The 20,970-nt window shown below is 37.2% G+C and overlaps 1 protein-coding gene and 1 long non-coding RNA gene across 2 annotated transcripts in view; one reads left to right on the top strand and one right to left on the bottom strand.

Annotated features, from left to right (window-relative positions):
* The first annotated feature begins 552 nt into the window (after positions 1–552).
* LOC127617990 (WASH complex subunit 2-like) lies at positions 553–20,693 on the top strand. Its single transcript, XM_052090195.1, is given in 32 exon segments — positions 553–713; positions 1,365–1,529; positions 1,662–1,826; positions 2,818–2,886; positions 3,026–3,199; positions 3,318–3,411; positions 3,531–3,592; positions 3,778–3,831; positions 7,870–7,974; positions 8,090–8,174; positions 8,293–8,358; positions 8,605–8,726; positions 8,836–8,902; positions 9,433–9,612; positions 9,718–9,887; positions 9,964–10,074; positions 10,162–10,260; positions 12,627–12,722; positions 12,832–12,933; positions 13,158–13,330; positions 13,444–13,558; positions 14,879–15,046; positions 15,187–15,405; positions 15,497–15,619; positions 16,158–16,256; positions 16,408–16,476; positions 16,712–16,768; positions 17,217–17,435; positions 18,037–18,438; positions 18,440–18,649; positions 19,752–19,926; positions 20,098–20,693. Coding segments are annotated over 31 exon segments (4,128 nt in total). The 5' UTR covers positions 553–713; positions 1,365–1,400; the 3' UTR covers positions 20,247–20,693.
* Positions 14,200–20,970, bottom strand: part of LOC127617999 (uncharacterized) — a 33,633-nt gene continuing 26,862 nt past the window's right edge. The window contains exons 2-3 of the long non-coding RNA XR_007967391.1: positions 15,229–15,367; positions 14,200–14,963 (exon numbers count right to left, since the gene is read on the bottom strand). This is a non-coding gene — a long non-coding RNA (uncharacterized LOC127617999). The remainder of the gene's footprint in view (positions 14,964–15,228; positions 15,368–20,970) is intronic.

The following is a 20,970-nucleotide window of genomic DNA, read 5'->3' on the forward strand; positions in this document are numbered from 1 at the left end:
TTGTGGTAATCAATATTATGCCACAAATGTTGTCTATTAAGCTCAACATTTATTGAACCCGAAATAATCTTTTATTAAACATATTTACCATCTAGTGCTCCAACAACACTCCAAATACAACGTGAATTCTAGAAAATGTTGTGTATTTTTCAAACGTTGTGTTCCAAATGAAATCGAATTCTTAAGAATTTACTGCATAGATATACATTATAAAGTACAGTATTTTAAGGTGAGCTTCATTTGCTTTACTGGAAAACTATTAGAATGGGTTCGCAAGCTTTGTACAGTTCGCATGTCATCTGAACGCACGAATAAGTTTGCTAGGAAAAATTGTCTTAAGTTTAACATTAAAGAGAAGGGATGGGAGTTCGCACGAGCCATCCAATGAGTATACAAAGAATTTTGCACTAAAAGAAGAAATCTTTTTGGAATGGCATTTCAAAGCATAGATAAAAATAAGATATGTTTTATAGACGCAAACGCAAGGTTGGACGTCATTGCACTGTTCTGAGATCAGAGAGCGTCTCAGTCAGGTGACTGGAATCAGCTGATTCTCTGCAGACGGAAGATGGTTGACCTCTCAAAACACTGAACTGATGAAAGGAAAAAATGCAACGATAACCCACTCTTGACTTCCCTCACTGAGGGACTCCTTACATTTTGAGGTGAAGAAATAACTTGAGGGGAAAACTTACCACATTACATATAACAAGGTAAAACAAGACTCTTAAATGAAATGAAAGCAGAGACTGCTAGCACAGTAACTAGCCTTGCATGACAGCTGGTAGAGCAATCACATGTAATTGCACAAATCAGTAAAAACAACCTGAGGATAAAATGTGTATTCAGTAGTATGTGTACCTCAGTATCAAACTCATGTGTTTAGGATTTGAAGATAGCCTCTTCACATGCAGATTATCATTGGCTAATAGCTACCTAAGGATATAAGTTTAAATTTTGTTCACCATATTTCAGATAAACTTGTACTAACTGTAAACTGCATTTATTTTATTAAGAGTTTATTAGCTATGTAAATATACAGCACTTTGGTTCAGTTCCTGTTGTTTTTAAATGCGCTCTATACTGTAAATAAAGTTTGACTTTACATGAGTTATGCTGGATTTATTATGAGTTACAAATGAGTTATATTAAAGGGATAGTTCACTCAAACAAAAATCATGTCATCATTTGCTCACCCTCATGTTGATTCAAACCCAAATTACTTTCTTTCAATGAACATGAAAGGAAATTAGGCAGAAAGTTAGCCATTCACATTCACAGAATGGAAAAAATAGTAAATCATGGCTGGTATAGGTATAAGCCTGTTTAAGACATATTATAATTTCCATCTGTAAAATATTCAGGTAAATCTGCAAACTTGCGCTACAGATAAAACCAGCATGTCTAATTTTATGGAGAATGGCCACAGTAAGCATAATGGGGAAGCTGAGCAGGTATGGGAGAGACCCTGGACACTCGAAGAGATGCAGAAATCCAGCACAAACTGGTCACTGGCAGCAGATTCAGGGGTATGTCATGAAAATGTATTTGTATTTCATATTCATGTTGTATGCACTTGCTCCTGAGTTGTACAAATGTCAGAGTGATGTATTTGTTAATGTAATAATTGAATTGTTCAAGATATTTATGTATTTCTGCAGTTATTCCTTTTCCTGCAAGACTTCTCTCAAAGGATGTTGTCCAAGACACATGAGATTGAGAAGCAATTGGACGGTCTTATTCAGGATACTAAAGCCACAGACAGCTGCCTACACACTATGTTTAATGATTTTGTCATGCTCTCCAACACACAGTTCATTGAAAATGTATGTCCAGTTTTGTCTTGTAGCTAAATACTTATGAAATGATTCACTTTTTAATGTGTGTTATAGTGCAAACCTGGTTTTGACAGCCATAGTTTTTAGTCTGTTGTGTTCCTTTCAGATAAAATGTTATCATGGCTGCTGTGAAGTGTCAGAAATTATTAAGGGGCAATATTTGGCCGCTGGAAAGGTTTTTGGGGCATTTTTTCAACCATAGAAAAACCATTCAACCATAGAAAAACACAGCGCGCATTTAAGCTTCGATTGTATTAATTAACTAACTATTAAAAACTATATAATGCTATAATATTATTATATTATATTATGTGATTATATTGTTATTTATTATAATATGTTACATTATACGGCTCTGTGGAATGCTTGATTTTGATTGGTCAGTTATGGCATTCAGCTGATAAGTTCTGAATATATGTTTTAGAACATAGCTTTGCATCTATTCTATGTATATTGAATACACTGATAGGCCTAAAACAGAATAATATGACATACATATATATATATATATATATATATGTATATATATATATATATATATATATATATATATATATATATATATATATAACATTTTGTATAACAGATGCAAAACTGAGGAATTCTTTACAAAGGCTTTTTTTTGTCCCCACATTTTAAATATCGAGAATTTGTATCACTCTCAAGGGCATTTCCATGCTGAGAGTTAAATTCTCATCCTGCTTCAGTTTAGGCCTAGGTCTTGAGTTCAAATAAGGTTCTATCTATCGATCTATCTATCGATCTATCTCTATCGATCGATCGATCGTAATTAGCTTAAGATATTTATAAATGTTCTGTGTATGGGCTGTTGTGATATATGCTTCTCCCTTGAGACTCAAAGTGGCTAAATTCTGACCTCTTAAGTGAGCCTTTACACTTCCTGTTGAGAAGCCTGTGAAATGAGCTTATTGACCAAAAAAACATCTTAACATTATCTGATATTCTTTGTTTAATTTAGAGGGTTTATGATGAAGAGGTAGAAGAGACTGCTCCAAAGCCCGAGACCATAGAGAAACAGCCTGAACAGGTACTCTACATCCTTTATAATAATAATAATAATAGATTATTCATGGTTATTTCTGCTGTGGGTCATAGCTTCAATTTTATGTAGAGCTTGTTCATTTTTGCAAAAGCTTGCCTGGTGAAGGTTTTATTCTCATGTATAGGAGAAGACAAGGGAACAGAAGGAGGCTGAACTTATACCCAAAGTCCAGGAGGCAGTCAACTATGGTCTGAAAGTCCTGGAATGTGCTTTTGAACAACTGGACATTAAAGCCGGAAACTCCGACTCTGAGGATGAGGAGGCACTGGAGAAAGTAGAGCCAATTTTGGAAGCAAAGGTTAAGTGTTTCCCTAGAAGCCATGAGCACATATTTGATTATTAGACAGTTATTGCTTAGTTATTACACTACTCCATGGCTCTGCTGAGGTCTGTCAGTTCTGTATTGTTGTGGATAGGACCTGTATGTGGACAGACCTTTGCCGTACTTGATCGGGTCTCAAGTGTTTATGGATCAGGATGATGTCGGCCTGGGGGATCAATCCAGTGATGGTAACATATCACTACTTTCCTAATATAAAAGTATTTTCTTATTCATAATTTTATTTATAAACAATAATAATTTTTGGTTGTTTCAGGTTTTTTTAACTCCTGTGTTCTTTGTTTTATAGAAATGTCTATTGATAGTGACCGAGACAGTGTCATTGAGAGTGAGGATGGCGAAGCTAATGAGGTGAGAGATGATATAGACATAGAAATAGGCATATATACTTATACTGTATATTTATGTTATAAAGAATGTTTACAGATTGATTTTTAAAATAAAAATTCAGATTTTAATTCTGAGAATTGTTGTTTTTCTTGTTTCCAATGTTATTACTTTATGGATAAACCTTCCTTTGAATTTTAATCCTAAAGCGCTCAGATGAAGACGTTGACCAGGATGAGGAAGTACATGGTGACTTTAAGAAAGTAAGGCATAAAAAATGTTGGTAGTCTGATGGTTCATATGTAAGTGAAAAAAAGATGTATGTATTTAGAGATAATGACACAAAGGATTTAATTGATATATTTATCCATTTATCATGATATATAATTTTGCATGAGGGGAGATTCATATTTAGGTTTAACGTATAACATATTTATTATATTAGGGTTGTTAAAAAAATTTCATATCGTATTGTATCGTACGATAACACGTTTACGTTTCAATACCATATGTATCGTACGATAAATAAACACATTATAGTGTAATTAAACCCAAGCAGCGCAACACTGAGAGCTGGGAAAAAGTCTCCTCCCTTAGAGGTGGTGCCCGAGCTCTCACAGGAGACGGAGTAACACACTTGGCTGGTCCTTGATGGAGCATGGGTTGCGCTGAATCAGCTGATCAGCGGGAGAGCGAGATAAGGGGCAGCCGGAGTTGCCAGTTCGAGAGTGAGAGGGACGCATGCGGCCGTGTTGCATGAGTGTTCGTTTATGTTTTGTTGTTTTATTTTTAAAAGTTATATTTACTGTTCAGCCAGTTCCCACCTCCTCCTTGCTAAGAAGAGACTTGTAGTTCTCTGCTTTTGACTTCGAAAGTAAACAGCTTTTAGTACATCACATGCATGCTCTGGATATGCTGGTAATAATGGTGGTAAAGTTTACATGCAAAGTGAAATCGAGGGAAGAGGGCAAAAAAAAGTATGTTTTGCTAAATTATATTGGATTATCTTCATATATAGTAAAGCCAGAGGTCAGGTTCCCCTTGAGTTATTACATTTTTCCACCACTAAATAACACTGAAAGAATTTCTCTTTCAAACATTCATGTGGTATCTCTCTATGGGAAACGCCTCGTTTTTGAAATCATGTTTGTGGGCATGTTGGCTCTGCAAATGCTTCTCTGCCAGGGAAATTTGATCACTTTACTGCATCTGTTTTTCAGAAAATGTACAGTCCTCGGCTCTTTCAGTGAGGGCTCTGAATGCTACATCCCTCCTGTCAGCATACCAAGCCAAACTGCTGGAATATATGAGGAAATCTGCGTTATAGCGGATTTGAACTTGTGCACCCCCGAGGGGGTGTTCAGAGCTGCGGCTACGCATGGGCCTCTCGGTGGTGGGAGAGAGGGTATTATGGCTGGGACTGTCGGATCTCTCTGACAAAGAGAAACTTCACTTTCTCAATGCGCTGTTGGAGCCTAAAGCTTTATTTGGGGCATCAGTCATGGCCATGAGGCAGCAGTGCGACCTCCGGAAAAAAAGAGCACAGCACCTACACAAAGTAACCCCATTGGGTCGGTCTCTTTGAGGAAAGTGGTGACGACAGACGCGTCACTCACAGGTCGGGGGGTGGTGTGCGAAGGCAGAATAATGAACGGGGTTTGGCCCATATCACTACAAAATGCGCACATAAACTTTCTGGAGTTATTTACAGTGTATCTAGCATTGAAGCACTTTATACAGTTCCTTCAAGGCCACTTGTTCATAGTCAGTCAACACGACAACAGTGGAATACTTAAACAGAACAGGGGGCACCCATTCGCAGCGGATGAACAGCTTGGCACAAAAACTAATTGTGTGGAGCAGTGGGCACTTCTCATTAGGGTTGACTCACTTCTCGTGTGTTATGAACATTGTCCAGAGGGAATCCCCTGTATGGGTAGTGGAGGCTTCACCCACAGGTGGTGAGTCAGCTGTGGGAGAGATTCAGGCAGGCTGCCATAGATCTCTTCGCATCACACTAAAACACTCATTGCCCTCTGTTTTTTTCTCTCATAAGTTGCACCTATTGGTGTGGAAGTGCTGGCACACCCATGGCCAAATGAGCTGTTATACACGTTCCCCCTCTGAGCCTGATTGGCCCAACTCTAAAAAGAGTAAGGGAGCACAGTCACTCAGCAATACTAATTGCCCCATACTGGCTGGAGAATCTTTGGTTGGTGGAGATAATTCACCACCTTTACGACCAGCCCTGGCCTCTTCTCCTGCGCAGGGATCTCCTATCTCAAGCACACAGAGAGCTTTTTCACCCACACAAAAGACCAAGTAGCTCTTTAGGCCTGACCTGTGAGAGGATGAATTTAAATGCCACTGGGTTACCTCCAAGTGTGTTTGAAACGATTCAGAGTCTGAGAGCGGCCTCTATGATCATTATATGATTAAAGTGGGGTGTTTTTGAACAGTGGTGCACTCACAGACATATCATTCCTTTTTATGTTCTGTAGCAGACATGCTGAGCTTTCTGCAACACCTTTTGGATAAGGGTAGCGCATTCTCTGTGGTTAAAGTATATCTTGCAGCGGTATCAGCATGCCATGTTGGGTTTGACTCGGGAACAGTTGGCCAACACCCTCTGGTGTGTAAGTTCATGATAGGTGCACAGAGGTTACATCCAATCTCAAAACTGCTGATTCCGCCGTGGGATCTGTCCGTGGTTCTTTGGAGTTCATATTCGTTTTTCCTCATATCAATCAAACAAAATAAATTCAATGCTGTTTAAGTTCCTTTATTATAGAGCTCTGCTTTTTGCCAATGTCAGACATATTTATGGCATTAATGATTTAAATGACTTAAGATTTAAAATGTAAGTATGATTAAAACATTTGTGGGTGATCGTATTGTATTGTACCTTGAGGGTATGCATTTTATCTTATAAATTGTATCGTATAGAGTATTGTTACATGCCTTATATATACTATATATATACACCGATCAGCCACAACATTAAAACCACCTGCCTAATATTGTGTAGGTCCCCCTTGTGCTGCCAAAACAGCACCAACTCGTATCTCAGAATAGCACTGGTGTGAGTGTCAGAGCCAGTTGTCCTTTGTCTTTGAAGACTGTAGTGTACACCTTTGTATGAACTCTTTCAAATTTTCAATTTCAAGCACTGTATATCCTTCAGTCTAAAAGACAAAGGACATCTGGTGCTAACAAGGACAGAAAGAGATGTGGAAGGCTAAACTAAACGAGGATAAGCACATCAGAAGCACACTAGAGTCTCTAGTTTGAGAAATAGACGCCTCTCATGTCCTCAACTGACAGCTTCTTGAATTCTACCTGCTCAACACCAGTTTAAAGTACAACAGTAAAGAGAAGACTCTGGGTGCAGCCCTTATGGGAAGAATTGCAAAGAAAAACCACTTTTGAAACAGAACTCAAAAAGTTAGAGTGGGCAAAGAAACACAGACATTGGACAACAGATAATTGGAAAAGAGTGTTATGGATTTTAAACACATTGAGCTTTTGTGGGATCGGCTAGACTGTAATGTGTGTGAGAAGTGCCCGACAAGACAACCACATCAATGGCAAGTGCTGCAGGAAGTGTGGGGTGAAATGTCACCAGAGTATCTGGAAAAACTGACAGCAAGAATGTCAAGGATCTGCAAAGCTGTCATTGCTGCACGTGGATAAAATTTTAATGAGAAAACATTGAAGTAGTTTAAGAAGTTCTTAACAATTTTTTCAAATTGTAATAGTCATTTGTCATGTTATTAATGTCATGACTATACATTGTGATCCGTTTATTGCCACTTTGGTGAATAAAAGTACCAATTTCAATCACCAAGTGCAAAATCTGGTGTGGAGCGGTAGTGTAGCGGTTAGCGTGCTGCGCTACGAACCTGGCGACTCGAGTTTGATTCCCGCTCATGGCCAACACCAGTGACGATTATCTGAACCGGTCCCGGGCATCCCCTAGGTCGACTCAATGAGTACCTGGTGCGGTGTGTAAAACATTGCCACTGGGGAGACAAAGGCAGTTGGGCATGGTGCTGGCCACCCACCCCCTCGTGTACCGTTCTGGCCTTCATTGGTGCTTGCTAACAGCACTTGCCCCTACAGTCTGTTAAGGCTAAATGGTGGATCTTTGCGTGTATATATATATATATATATATATATATATATATAAATCAGAACAAATTCAGCAATTCTTATAACACGCTTTATTCCATGAACAGTATGCACCCCATGTTGTACATAGATTGCTACAATTCTTTCCAAACTTTCTTTCCATCCCATAGAAGCCGTCTGTTGTCAGTTACGATGATGCTGATGAAGAGAATGAAGATGATGAAGATTCAGACATATTTGGAGGGTCTGATAAGGAGGAAGACGAAATCAGGAAGGTTAATAGCTTGCTTTTTATGAGCCCCTCAGACATACTTGGAATTTTGAGATTTATGTGATGTGCTGTTTGTAAAATGTGCAAAAACTTTAAATTTCATTCTACATGTTTTACAGGACACTGGCCTTTCATCTTTTGCCGATGAACTAGCTGCCAGAATCAAGGGAGAAACTGCAAGCAAACCAAAAGCTGATTGCACTTGTAGGTCAATTAAAGAACATTTTGATTTTAGCATTTCATCATTTAATACCATCTTTCCTTTCAGTTTGTTTTCTGTCTCAAGGTTGTTTGTGTGCATGCACTTGTCTTTTATCTCAAGCACTGTCATCAGGTCCATCCATCTCACAGAAGAAGAGTAAAGCAAAGAAAGAGCCAAAGCCGCAGGGTTTGAGCAACTATATTTTCACCTAATATATATTTATATTTACAAATTAATGGGATGCTGTACTGTTTTCTTGTAATTAACTGCATTGTAATTTCATTCTGCCATAATTGTACCATAGTTTTATAAAACAATTGCAGTGAGTCCATTCACATGGTTTGGTTACAATTAAACCTGTTTTAACCCCACTTTATTGATAAATAATTCCATAAGCATTCCATATACAACATTTTCTTTATGTTATTACAGTGGAAGATGATAAGGATGAGATGTTTAAACCACCAAACATGGAAGATGAGGAATATTCCCCATTTGGAGGGAAGGGTGGACTCTTTAGTGGAGGCAAAGGCCTGTTTGATGATGATGATGAGGTTGGTTGGATCTATAATTATGTCAATCTTAGTAATCATACAGTAACTGGAAATTACAGCTAGAGAAATTATTAAATCTCTGATGAAAGTCATATTATTTTTTCCTCAGGGAGACCTGTTTTCTGATGCACCTAAAAATGAACCACCTAAAAAGGAACAGACTGTAAACCAAACAGGTATGACTTTTAAACTGTAACTCCCCTCAACACTTCAAAGGACTACGCTGTGCGGAAGTTGGATGTGGAATGTTCTAAATCGGCATTCTGTGGTCAAATATTTTCTTTAGAATAACTGTTGCTTAACTATTTGCATGTCTCTCGTATCACTTTGCTGTCTCTTTCATATCAGAAAAAAATTCAATTCATGTTTCATGTCTTTTTATTCATTTATTAAGTAGAAATTGAATAAGCATTCTACTTCCTCAGGCTCACCCTGTTGTGGTTTATTTTGCAATATTAACTGGCTGACTACATTTCCTATCTGTCTCTTTGTATATCCTGAATTAGACTATTGGTAGATGTATACCTAATTTTCATAATAGTCATCTTAGTATTTTGCTTGTTTTTGTAGAGCCTCTTAAAACGAAGAAAATACCAACTGGCGCTGTCTCCGTCTTTCCTGCTACATTTGCATTTACTAGTACACTGTTTTTGCATAAAAGTTTGCTCTAGTTTCTAAAGAGTGAAATATTTTCATGTCCTCACAGAATGCAACCTGTTTAGCTCACCAAATGATTCAGATTCATTAGAAAGCAAAGACGGTAAGAGTCCAGTGAGACCCAAAGTGCAGGGAGCTCCAAAACATGCTTCGGTTGGTGTTGGGCTCTTTGATGAAAATGATGATGATGAATTTTTCAGCGGGAAGACACTTAAAAAATCCACACATGGTAAATCTCTTGCATTTGCCTTAACACTTAAATTATTATTATTTTTACATTGGGTCTTTATAGCTGTTATTTTGAGAAATTGCAAATGTATATCTTCGAATTCAGTTGCAAATGAGAAACAAAGGCCAAAGAAAACAGTAGACCTGTTTAGGGGGGATAAGGAGGAGGATTATGATAAAGATGGAGGTATTTTCAGTGGGAAATTCAGCACAGCTACTCCCCAGCATGACAAAAGAATTGAGGGGGAAGAGGAGACCCGCCCTCCTGAGAAAAAGGTCTGTGTGTGAAAATCATTATTATAGTTTATATGTATGTTGTTGTTCATTACATACTAATTGAGTTTGCTTGCAGCTACCTGCTGGAGCCATTTCAATGTTTGGGCCTGGAACTAAAAATATACTGGTGGAGGGGTTCAAGAAACGGCGGCCTTCAACTAGTGAGGAGTCTGAAAAATCTGAAGAGGTATAAAACTCTCTTACACTCGCTGTCTTACTGTCTTCCCTGATGATGATGATGATGAATTATTGTTTTTGCCTCTGTTTATTTTAGAGTGTACCTCCACCTGAAGCAGTCAAATCTTCACCTCCACTGGGAGTATCGGAGAAGGCAACAAGCAAGGGCCTGTTCTCAGATGATGAAGACTCACAAGTATGGCACTTTTCATATTTAACATACAGAGCCTACTCTCTTTTTAGAAATTTGCAATCCCAATTGTTTTCTTATGTATTGCAATTAGGGCTGGGTTATATTTATTAGTCACAATATACTTGTGATGAGTTGGCGATAAATTACTTTCACAATTCTTCCTTTTTGCGACTTGCATGTATGTAACTTCAGTAACAAGTTGGTAAGTTTGAGTGGTGATTCAACGATTTGTTTGTGTCATCACTTAAAAATGCTATCTGAAGTCTGCATAGCATTTTACATAAATTTAACTGTTTAGTAAAAATATTTATTTGTATATATTGCTGTTTTTTTACTATGTAGTGTTACATTGGTCCTTAAAATGTTTGTTAATTAAAGGTGTACTCAGTAATTTTTTCCTAATCAAAAACTTTTACTCCTTAAGATATTCATTGTAATTTTGAAAAATGTGTATAAAATGAGCACTCACATCATGAAATGAAGACTCTAGTCATATCAGTAACCTTATAAAAGCTGTTTTGTTCTACATGGAGAGGGTTCCCACATGGGGGCTGCCATGTTAGGATCACATGACCAGCTAAATACTACTTGCTTAATCTCTGTAACCCCCCTGTTATTGGACACTTTCACTCATGGATTAAATTAATCATTAATCATTTTCTACAATGGCATTGGTATCTGAAAACTATTGATTAAAATGATGCTGTATCCACACCACTAAGTCTCCGTGTAAGTCCAAGATGGAAAATTCATAAAATTACTGAGTGCACATTTAAATATAATTCTTCTTTCTGTTTATAAATAAAAAAAACGGTGTGGAAAACATGTCTTGATTATTTTTGTATATTTTACATAAACCTTAGCCAAATACATTTAAACTCAGTTTTTCACAATTCCTGACATTTAATAGTAAAAAACATTCCCTGTCTTAGGTCAGTTAGGATCACTTCTTTATTTTAAGAATGTCAAATGTCAGAATAATAGTAGAGAAAATAATTTATTTATTTCATCACATTCCCAGTGGATCAGAAGTTTACAACTACTTTATTAGCATTGGGTAGCATTGCCTTTAAATGATTTAACTTGGGTCAAATATTTTGGGTAGCCTTCCACAAGCTTCTCACAAAAAGTTGTTGGAATTTTAGCCCATTCCTCCAGACAGAACTGGTGTAACTGAGTCAGGTTTGTAGGCCTCCTTGCTCGCACAAGCTTTTTCAATTCTGCTCACAAATTTTCAATCAGATATTTTCTTTCCTCATGATGCCATCTATTTTGTGAAGTGCACCAGTCCCTCCTGCAACAAAGCATCCACACAACATGATACTGCCACCCCATGCTTCACGGTTGAGATGATGTTCTTGCAAGCCTCACCCTTTTTCCTCCAAACATAACAATGGTCATTATGGGAAAACAGTTCAAATTTTGTTTTATCAGACCAGAGGACATTTCTCCAAAAAGTAAGATATTTGTCCCCATTTGCACTTGCAAACTGTAGTCTGGCTTTTTTATGGCAGTTTTGGAGCAGTGGCTTCTTCCTTGCTGAGCAGCCTTTCAGGTTATGTCGATATAGGACTCGTTTTACTGTGGATATAGATACTTGTCTACCTGTTTCCTCCAGCATCTTCACAAGGTCCTTTGCTGTTGTTCTGGGATTGATTTGCACTTTTCGCACAAACTACGTTCATCTCTAGGAGACAGAATGCGTCTCCTACTGAGCGGTATGATGACTGCATGGTCCCACAGTGTTTATACTTGTGTACTATTGTTTGTACAGATGAACGTGGTTCAGGCATTTGGAAATTGCTCCCAAGGATGAACCAGACTTGTGGAGGTCCACAAATATTTTTCTGAGGTCTTGGCTGATTTCTTTAGATTTTCCCATAATGTATAGCAAAGAGGCTATGAGTTTGAAGGTAGGCTTTAAAATTAATCCAGAGGTACATCTCCAAATCAGTACACCTCCTGTCAGAAGCTAATTGTCTAAAGGCTTTACATAATTTTCTGGAATTTTCCAAGCTGTTTAAAGGCACAGTTAACTTGGTGTATGTAAACTTCTGACCCACTGGGATTGTGATATAGTCAATTAAATGTGAAACAATCTGTCTGTAAACAATTGTTGGAAAAATGACTTGTGTCATGCACAACGTAGATGTCTTAAATTACTTTGAAGCTGTGGAGTGGATATAAAGTTAGTTTGAATGACTTCAGCCTAAGTGTATGTAAACTTCTGACTTCAACTATAACTATTGACAGTCATTGGCAAAAAAGGTTTAAAATATGTAGATTTTGTAGATATGTAGAATTTCTCAGCCTTAATTACAGTCTGATTCCTTATTTGTCAGTGATATTTGGTTCTTGTTTTCTTAAAGATATTCCCAAGAGAGACTAAAATTCAATCAAAGCCTGCAACTCAAAACAAACCCATTAAACCTCCGCTCTCAATATTTGATGATGAAGAGGAGGAGGTGAGGTTAAACATGCTTAATTTAAGGAGATAAATTGCAAAGAAATCCAGAAATGTTTTTGATTTTATTCTATGGTTTTCAAAGTAATCAGTTTATTGTGATCTTTTAGGACCTCTTTACATCGGCATCAAAGCCCAATTCAGTTCAGGTCAAAAAAACATCCCTACAACCCAAGAAACCTGTATCAAGTGGACTCTTTAGTGATGATGAGGTATCTGCTTTTCACCACTAGGAATATGGTTTAGTTCAGTCTAGTAATATTTTAAATAGCAAAAATGCAGTTCAAAATGCATACAAAATGTAATTGTTATGTAATTTTTCATTTTTGTTTATTCAGTCTGTTTTAATTTGGTTGGCTGTACTTTTTAATAAAGCATGCTGATATCACATGACATCAACTTATGTAAGACATAATATTTGCTTTGTCTGTGTCAGGATCAGTGTATGAGTACTAAGCCCAATAATGAAAGCCTAGATGTGAAGCCTGGCGGAATGAAGCCTAGCACTAGTGCCCCCTCCAGTCTACCCAGTGTCAAAGGACTACAAAAAGACAGCCTGTTTGATGAGAATGACGATGATGATCTGTTTGCAGCCACAAAGGAGTCAAGGTTTGAGCAGTACATCTGTGATAAGTGGACAAACTCAACTAGTGAGTTAAACAATAATAATTTTGTTGTGAGGCAAAACTCCTTGCACAAGTGTCATTTTTTTGTCCTTGCAGTAAGAAGTCATCTCAGAGGGCATCCCTTTTGTTTGAGGATGATGATAATGATGAGGATAAAGAACAACTTTTTGGCTTCAAACCACCAACAAATAAAAGTCCATCTGAACCTAAGGTAAGCTGTTAAGCTGGCATATAAAAAGAAGACTTCAGATATTGGTATCAAATATATAAAAGTAATAGTTCACCTATAAATGAAAATTATTTTCATTTATAGGTGATACTCACCCTCAAGACATCCCAGATGTGTATGACTTTCTTTTTTCTTCTAAACACAAATTAAGAATTTTAGAAGAATATTTCAGCTCTGTAGGTCCATACAATGCAATTTAATGGTGACTAAAATTTTGAAGCTCCAAAAGCACATAGGTACCATAAGAGTCCAGTGACTCCAGTGGTTAAATCCATGTCCTCAGACGTGACATGAGAAGTGTGGGTGAGAAACACATCAATATTTATGTCCTTATTTTACTATCAATCTCCACTTTCACATTCTTATTTTGTTTTTGTCGATTCGCATTCTTCATGCATATCACCACCTACTAAGCAGGGAGAAGATTTTATATTTAAAAGGACTTAAATATTGATCTCTTTCTCAACCACACCTATCATATAACTTCTGAAGATAAAGATTTAACCACTTTAGTTTTATGGATTCATTTTATGCTGTGTTTATGTGCATTTTGGAAACTTTAAGGTTCTGGTCACCATTTACTTGCATTGCATGGACCTACAGAGATGAAATATTCTTCTAAAAATATTTGTTTTTGTTCAGCAGAAGAAAGAAAGTCATACACATCTGGGATGGCATGAGGGCAAATGATGAGAGAATGTTCATTTTTGGGTTAACTATGACTTATGGCTCCATGGCCCCAATGAGTGTTTTGTGATGGCATTCAGTGTCCCCAAAAAGCATTTGGACACTAAAGCTACACTTATAAATATACAAATATAATTGCATTATTTGCCAAAATATCAAACGTATTGGCATTTATTTTAAAGAAAGTTAGCACAAGCACACTTTTCAAGCAAAATACTACACACGTGATTACTCTGCAAGGGGTTTAAAGTGTTTGCAAAAATGCCTCAGAAAAGTGAAGTTCTGAGAATAGGTCTAGCATCTTTTGTTTCAGATAACACTTGGTTTGATATTTTTTGTGACCAAATGTAATGGCATTTCATGCATTTTAACTGTGGCTTGAATGTGATGTTATTGATGAACTGTATGTTTCCAATGATTCATTATTAATTATCTGACAGTTTTGTTAATGATCTATATTTTTTGTGCATACATTCTACAGTATTAATGTAGGACAGATTTAATTTGCAGTGTCAGTTGTTAGTAGCAGAGAACAGCAGACTGTTGTGTTTGTTACTTGTATGTGTCTCTATGATCCAGGATTCTGATTCTCCCTCTCTGTTTGACCCTGAGCAGGAGGGCAACTTGACCACTGCAGCAACAGAAAAGATAGCAGAGGTGAAGAAGTCTGTGGAATCCATTCTGTCCTCTGAAGACAGCACTGAGATAAAGAAGAAACCGACAGGGGCAGTTAGTCTTTTTGGTGGCATCGACATATTTGGAGACAAGCAAGATACAAACAAAGTGATTGAGATGTTTACAAAATAATAAAATAGAAAATTAGTCAAAATCTAGTGTGAAAAAAATGACCTAATTGGGGTTTGACACCTAATACATGCTTAAAGGGTTTCATAACTGGAGAGTTTTTTTTGTTTTTTTCACAGAAACAGACTAAGAGCACAGTGGTGATTGCTGATGGTGAAAACCTGCAGAAGGAGGGTCCACCTCCTATGGAGATTAAGGGGGCCATGGCCAAGAAAACAGCACTGAGTCTTTTTGATGATGATGATGATGATGATGATGATGATGATGAAGACGACAGACCTGATGAAATCATTCCTGCCCCTGAAATATCCAAACCAGCAGAAAAATATACACTTAAGGTTAGCTGTTTTAGATAATCTGTGCTGTGAGGTTTGCATGTTTATAAGTATGCTTTTTTTGGAAGAGGTTTGATTTTAGTTGTGCCCTCAGGATCATGTGCCCCGCATTAAGAGCACAGGTGTGTTTCAAGATGAAGAGATCCTTTTCAGTCACACGCAACAGAGAGACAACGATCCGGATGTAGACCTCTTCGCCACATCTCCTAAACCAGCCGTAAGACTACGCTATAATCAAAGTCTAAAATGAACTTTCCACACTGGCCATGAGTAATTCTTAACAGCCATTAAAATGTATTTTGCTATTTTTTTTTCTTCCCTGATACAATTAGATTATTTTTAGTCTTTTTTTTTTACAATAAGTATTTTTTTTATCAATGCATATTTATGACAAACAGCACTGGTCATTGTGTCACTTGCAGAATCATCTTCCTCCATCCTATTCATGTGTCTTAACATGAAAATGTAGACTTCAAAGCTAAACATCAAATGCAAAAGTTTCCACTGATGAAAAAGTTGTTTTGTTTTTTATGTTTATTCTTTAGGAGACAGTTTACATGTCTTAAATTTTAATTGACAATGCCACTTACAAGGGCTAGGCTCAAACTATCCACTTGCATCACAATTTAAACCATGTATTAAGTTGCTAATAATAAAGTTATTGGCCAACAGTCAAAGTAATTTTGAACCCTGGCTTTTCCACTTTATGGTGACTGTATTTACCTATTGATTATTTTAACTTTTTTATTTTACAGGTGTCATCCCAGAGCTCAGTAAAGCCTGGGGCCCCCACACTGTTTGGGGATGATGATAATGATGATCTCTTCAGTTCAGCAAAGCCTAAACCTCCTCCGGTACTATTTGTTCCCAAATGTATACATAACTTGCAGTAAAGATATTACTCTTTGTTGCTGAGCCAAGAACGTCTTGCTTTTGGGTTTTGTAAGTTCTGTTAAAAGTAATATTTCATATTTAATTTCAAATTAATATTTCTACAACATGCAGAAAGTACCAGAAAAGCCCATCAATCCGACAACAGATGACACCGACAAATCAACACTGACCTCAAGCAAGGTATATTCACTAAATATTTAGCATCATAGTTTTTATTCAATAACAGTTTATTAATGCTAAAACAATTGTGCGATCGTATGGAAATGGAAATGCATTATATGGATTTTTTTGTAGGCACCTCATTTTATTTACCACTTATAAAACATATTTTCCCACAGTCTATAAAAGTGATGACTGTTTTTTATCAGTTGACGTTAATGTAACGTTATTATTTAACATTTATTTAATTACACAGGAGCCTTCAAGTCCCCTAAAATCTAAAAAAACATCCTTCAGGATTGGAGAACTTCAAGTAAATGTTTTTATTTTTTACATAAAATATCTATACTTTAAATGCTCCATATCTTTTAATATCTAGTTTTTTTTTTCTCTTCTTTTCCTGGCATGATCCTTACATTTTTATTGAAAAGCATGACGATCTTACCTTTTCTTGAGTAGAGACGCGAATGCCTTGGTCTGCACACCATATATCTGTGCCTATTAACATTTTCACATTACATTTTATGTAGCTTTGCCTTAACCTTCATTGCCTTTTGTGCCAAATGCTGTAAATAGTAACTGCTCTATCTTTAATGACAGTAAAACACTTGTGCAGCAGTCTACGTTTGGCATTGTGTTGTGCTTTTGAAATTAGCAGCAATCAGAACAGTTCCACTCTGGTCTTGGATTTTGAGTAAAGGGCACTGTCTGTATTGATTTAGATTGTGTCACAGATATAAAGACCTATCTGTTCCTTTCAGGCTAGTTTAGCTGTCAACCCTGCCAGCCTTCTGCCAGGCATGGTTCCACAGATTCTAGGAGCTGTCAGTGTAATCCCTGGTCTGGCACCCTCTTCATTCCCCACAGCTGCCAGGCCACTGCCAGCTACTGATACCATCCCTGATCGTCATCCCTCAAGTGAGGGAGGGGTGAGCTTTGAATCTCCAGCTCAAGTGAACACTCTACAGAATGCTAACAAGGTAGGTCAGACTATAGTATGTGTGTTTTGTAGGTTAAAAGCCCAATTTGTCTTATTATAAATTTAGTTTATTTGACATTGTATTAGAATTTTTTTATGCTACACATGACAATGGCGAGTGAATTGAGAGAATTTACTGGCCATAATTATTTCTTAATGGCCATGAAACTCTATTTTACATTATTTTGACCAAGTTCTGGAGAGAGAAAAAAACTTTAGGCATCCTAGATAAACTTGGAATGATAAAATTTCACTTAGTGTAAAGCTGTCACGCAAGAATGTTTTGAAAATATCCCATCATTGATATTAGTCAGGGGCAGATGCTTTTACTTTTTCTTCTATGTAATGCTGCAGTTACCAGAACTGGTTTAGGTTTTTTTAAGTTTCTTTTTTTGTTTTCTGTTTTGCTTTTTGTTTTAGTTTTGTTATTTGATGCTTGGAGAGTTTCTTTTTTTGGTTTGCATTTGCTTTTGTTTTAGTTTTTGCTTTGTTTTTTGTTATTTAGAGCTTTGCTTTCGGTTTAGTTTTAGCTTTGATATTTGTTTTGTTATTTGTCAAAGTCTATTCAGTGGCAAATTGAGAATCTGCTTTTCCATCTGAAGGGTCGAGCAAAAGCTGCAGGACGACGGCGACCCCAAACAAGGGCAGCAAGGCACCTGGCTGCACAGCAGTCTGTGGAAGAAATTGGGGAGGAGGGTCTAGACAAGAGCTCCTCTACACAAGATGTTGAACCAGATACGGCTGCTTCACTACCTATTTTTAATCCTGTTTCAGTGCGGCCTTCAGCACTCACTATACCTGTCACAACCCCTGCTGCACCCAAGAGCACAGATGTAGCATTCAAGCCGAAGAGGTTTCTTGATGCTGAAGACGACCTGTTTGATTCTGATGATCTCTTTGCCTCTGCATCTGCCATAAAGCCTCTTCCCTCATCAAAACACAAAACAAAGCCCCCTGAGGAAGGCCATAAGAAAGCCTCCAAGACAGAGGCAGGCACAAGCTCAGAAGAAAGACCAGGCTCCATCTATTTTTGACAGCCACAGTGATGATCTTTTTGCCAAAATGAAACAGAAGCCGGTCCAGAAAGCAAAGCAGCCTGTGTCCTTCCTAGATGATGAAGATGATGATGATATTTTTGGAGCAGGAAAAAGAAACAGAACAGAATGTAAAAACTCCAAAACAGAAGTCAGCTCGACAAAACCAGACATTTTCCAGGTTCGTACTGGATCAATCAGTCTTCAGTTTACTTTAATACAAAACAATCTTGTCAGTAGGCACTAACTATGATGTAGTTTCTTTAACAGAAATTAGCGAGTGAGACAAGAATGTTTTTACATAAATCTACATTCTGAGCAGGGTTTGAAGTTAACTTTTTGGCTCACCGGCCACTGTGGCTAGTTGTGTTCTAAGGTCAGTGTCCACTTAGCATTTTCAAATGCCTAAATCCCCTGCCTCACAAAAAATGATAAAGGCAACTGGAGACTGTAACAGAATGCATTTGTTTGGACTTTTTATTTGAACGAGAATTATATTAGTTTAGCACGACACAAACCTAATGAGTTTATAATATCTGAAGTGCAGGCAAACATGGCCAGTTAGAACAGGAGGAAAACTTTGTCATATTTCTTGTAAGTTTAAACCCTTTCATTCGAAATTGTACTTGTATGACAGTTTACCATTGTTTTACCCTTGTTTAACAGTGGCATTTGTTCTGATTAGTCCATTATCATAGGTAAGACCATGGATGACTCCTCATTGGTGTGGTTAGGTTAAAGTTGATAGTCTTTTCTTAAAAAACAAATCTATACTATTAGTTATGAAAACAAAATTATAGCCTAAAGAAACCTTTCACAGTTGTAACAAAAAAAGGATTATAGATTTGCCCTCTGCTGTCCTGGAGCTCTGGTGATCTTATCTTTGGAGCACACTCATACTGCTGCAGCGATTCGCTTAAAACCATGCTTTATTTGCCCAACACAGATTTGCGTGTAAGTTATGAGAGGCGTATTTAGTGCTTATAAAGCTCTGAACGCAAGATAAATGCAATTAAATAGCAAGTTAACGGAGTTGCCCGACATTCAGTTTTCAGTGCAGGAAAAACCCTGAAACGTCACCCGCTAAAGTGACTATAGTAAGAGTGACAGTTTTTCACCACTGACGATTTTGGGGGTATAATTTCAAACCTTGATTATGAGCATCATCCACACAAATGACCAAATCTAATAATTACACATAGGCACATTTTTCCATTTTCTTTGAACAGAATGCATTAACTTGGATAAAATTATAAGATTTTGTCCTAAAACTATTCCTACAGGATGAAGTTTATGAACCTCCCAAAGCTCAGAAGAAATCTAATGATGTGTCTTTGGATGCAAGTTTGTTTGATGATGATGTTGACATTTTTGCTGACTTGACTGGCACAACAAAGCCAAAGGAGAAGAAAGCAAAGAAGAAAGTAGAGACGAAATCTATATTTGACGATGACATGGGTTAGTTGCCTCTGCAAAACACTGTGACTTTCTTTTACTTTGATGCTCACTTTAGTTATTTTTTTGTTTAGTGAACTTTTGTTTTAAAGTGAGATGTCTGCAACTCTTCAAAACACTGACTTACACTCCAAAAAATGCTTACTGTATCTGCTCTGTGGTCTCACCTCACAGATGATATCTTCTCGGCTGGGAGTACAAAACCATCGGTAAAGCCTTCCCTTAAGTCAAAGAAGAACCAGAATGCCCGGGATCCCAGTTTAACAGCGGACACAGGCCACAATATATTCGATGATCCCCTGAATGTGTTTGGAGAAAACTAAATCTGCATGTTATTTAGATAACTGTGTAGCAATGTTGATGGACTAAATGAATGTAGACATACTCTAACAAATCCTAATTGATAACTTTTACAAGAAAATTGAGTAAAAGATCATAACTCTAATGGCATCTAGAAAATCATCTGATTGGTAAATGATGTAGCCGTCATGAACTGGCATTGTCATCTGCAAGGGGTTTACATGTATTTCATTAGCACTTTAAATGTGTCTGGAAAGATATAAAGGATGATTTTTTTTTAGACTGGAGACATTTTTCTAATATTGTCAGCTGGATATTGTCAGGATTCAAATTCATCATTGTGCCATAACTCAAGCCCATGCACCAACATAAGTGCTGTCTTTTGTTGTTTTTATAACTTGATCTGATGAAGTTTTTCTTGTGTTGCATGTGAAATGACTTTTAAAATTAAAGTAAATATATTTTATGAAACGTCAGCTGTTGAGTACTGGAATTCAGACACATTCACAGAACAATAAGGCACGGCAGGAGTTACTTGCTTTTACCAAAGTGGACGATGTGACGTCTTTGAATGATCTTTAAATCATAGATTGAAAATCCATATCTACAGCTATCGTCGTGTTTAGAAGCGATACGTGGTCATATGTTTGACGCTGCCAGGGTGACCAGGGTGAAACATCCGGGAGACGCGAGTATGATCCCGCCCACTCTGTGCCACCATTGGATGAGAGCGTCTCTTTATTTCAG

The sequence above is a fragment of the Xyrauchen texanus genome, chromosome 24 (assembly GCF_025860055.1).
Source record: "Xyrauchen texanus isolate HMW12.3.18 chromosome 24, RBS_HiC_50CHRs, whole genome shotgun sequence".
NCBI classification, from domain to species: Eukaryota; Metazoa; Chordata; class Actinopteri; order Cypriniformes; family Catostomidae; genus Xyrauchen; species Xyrauchen texanus.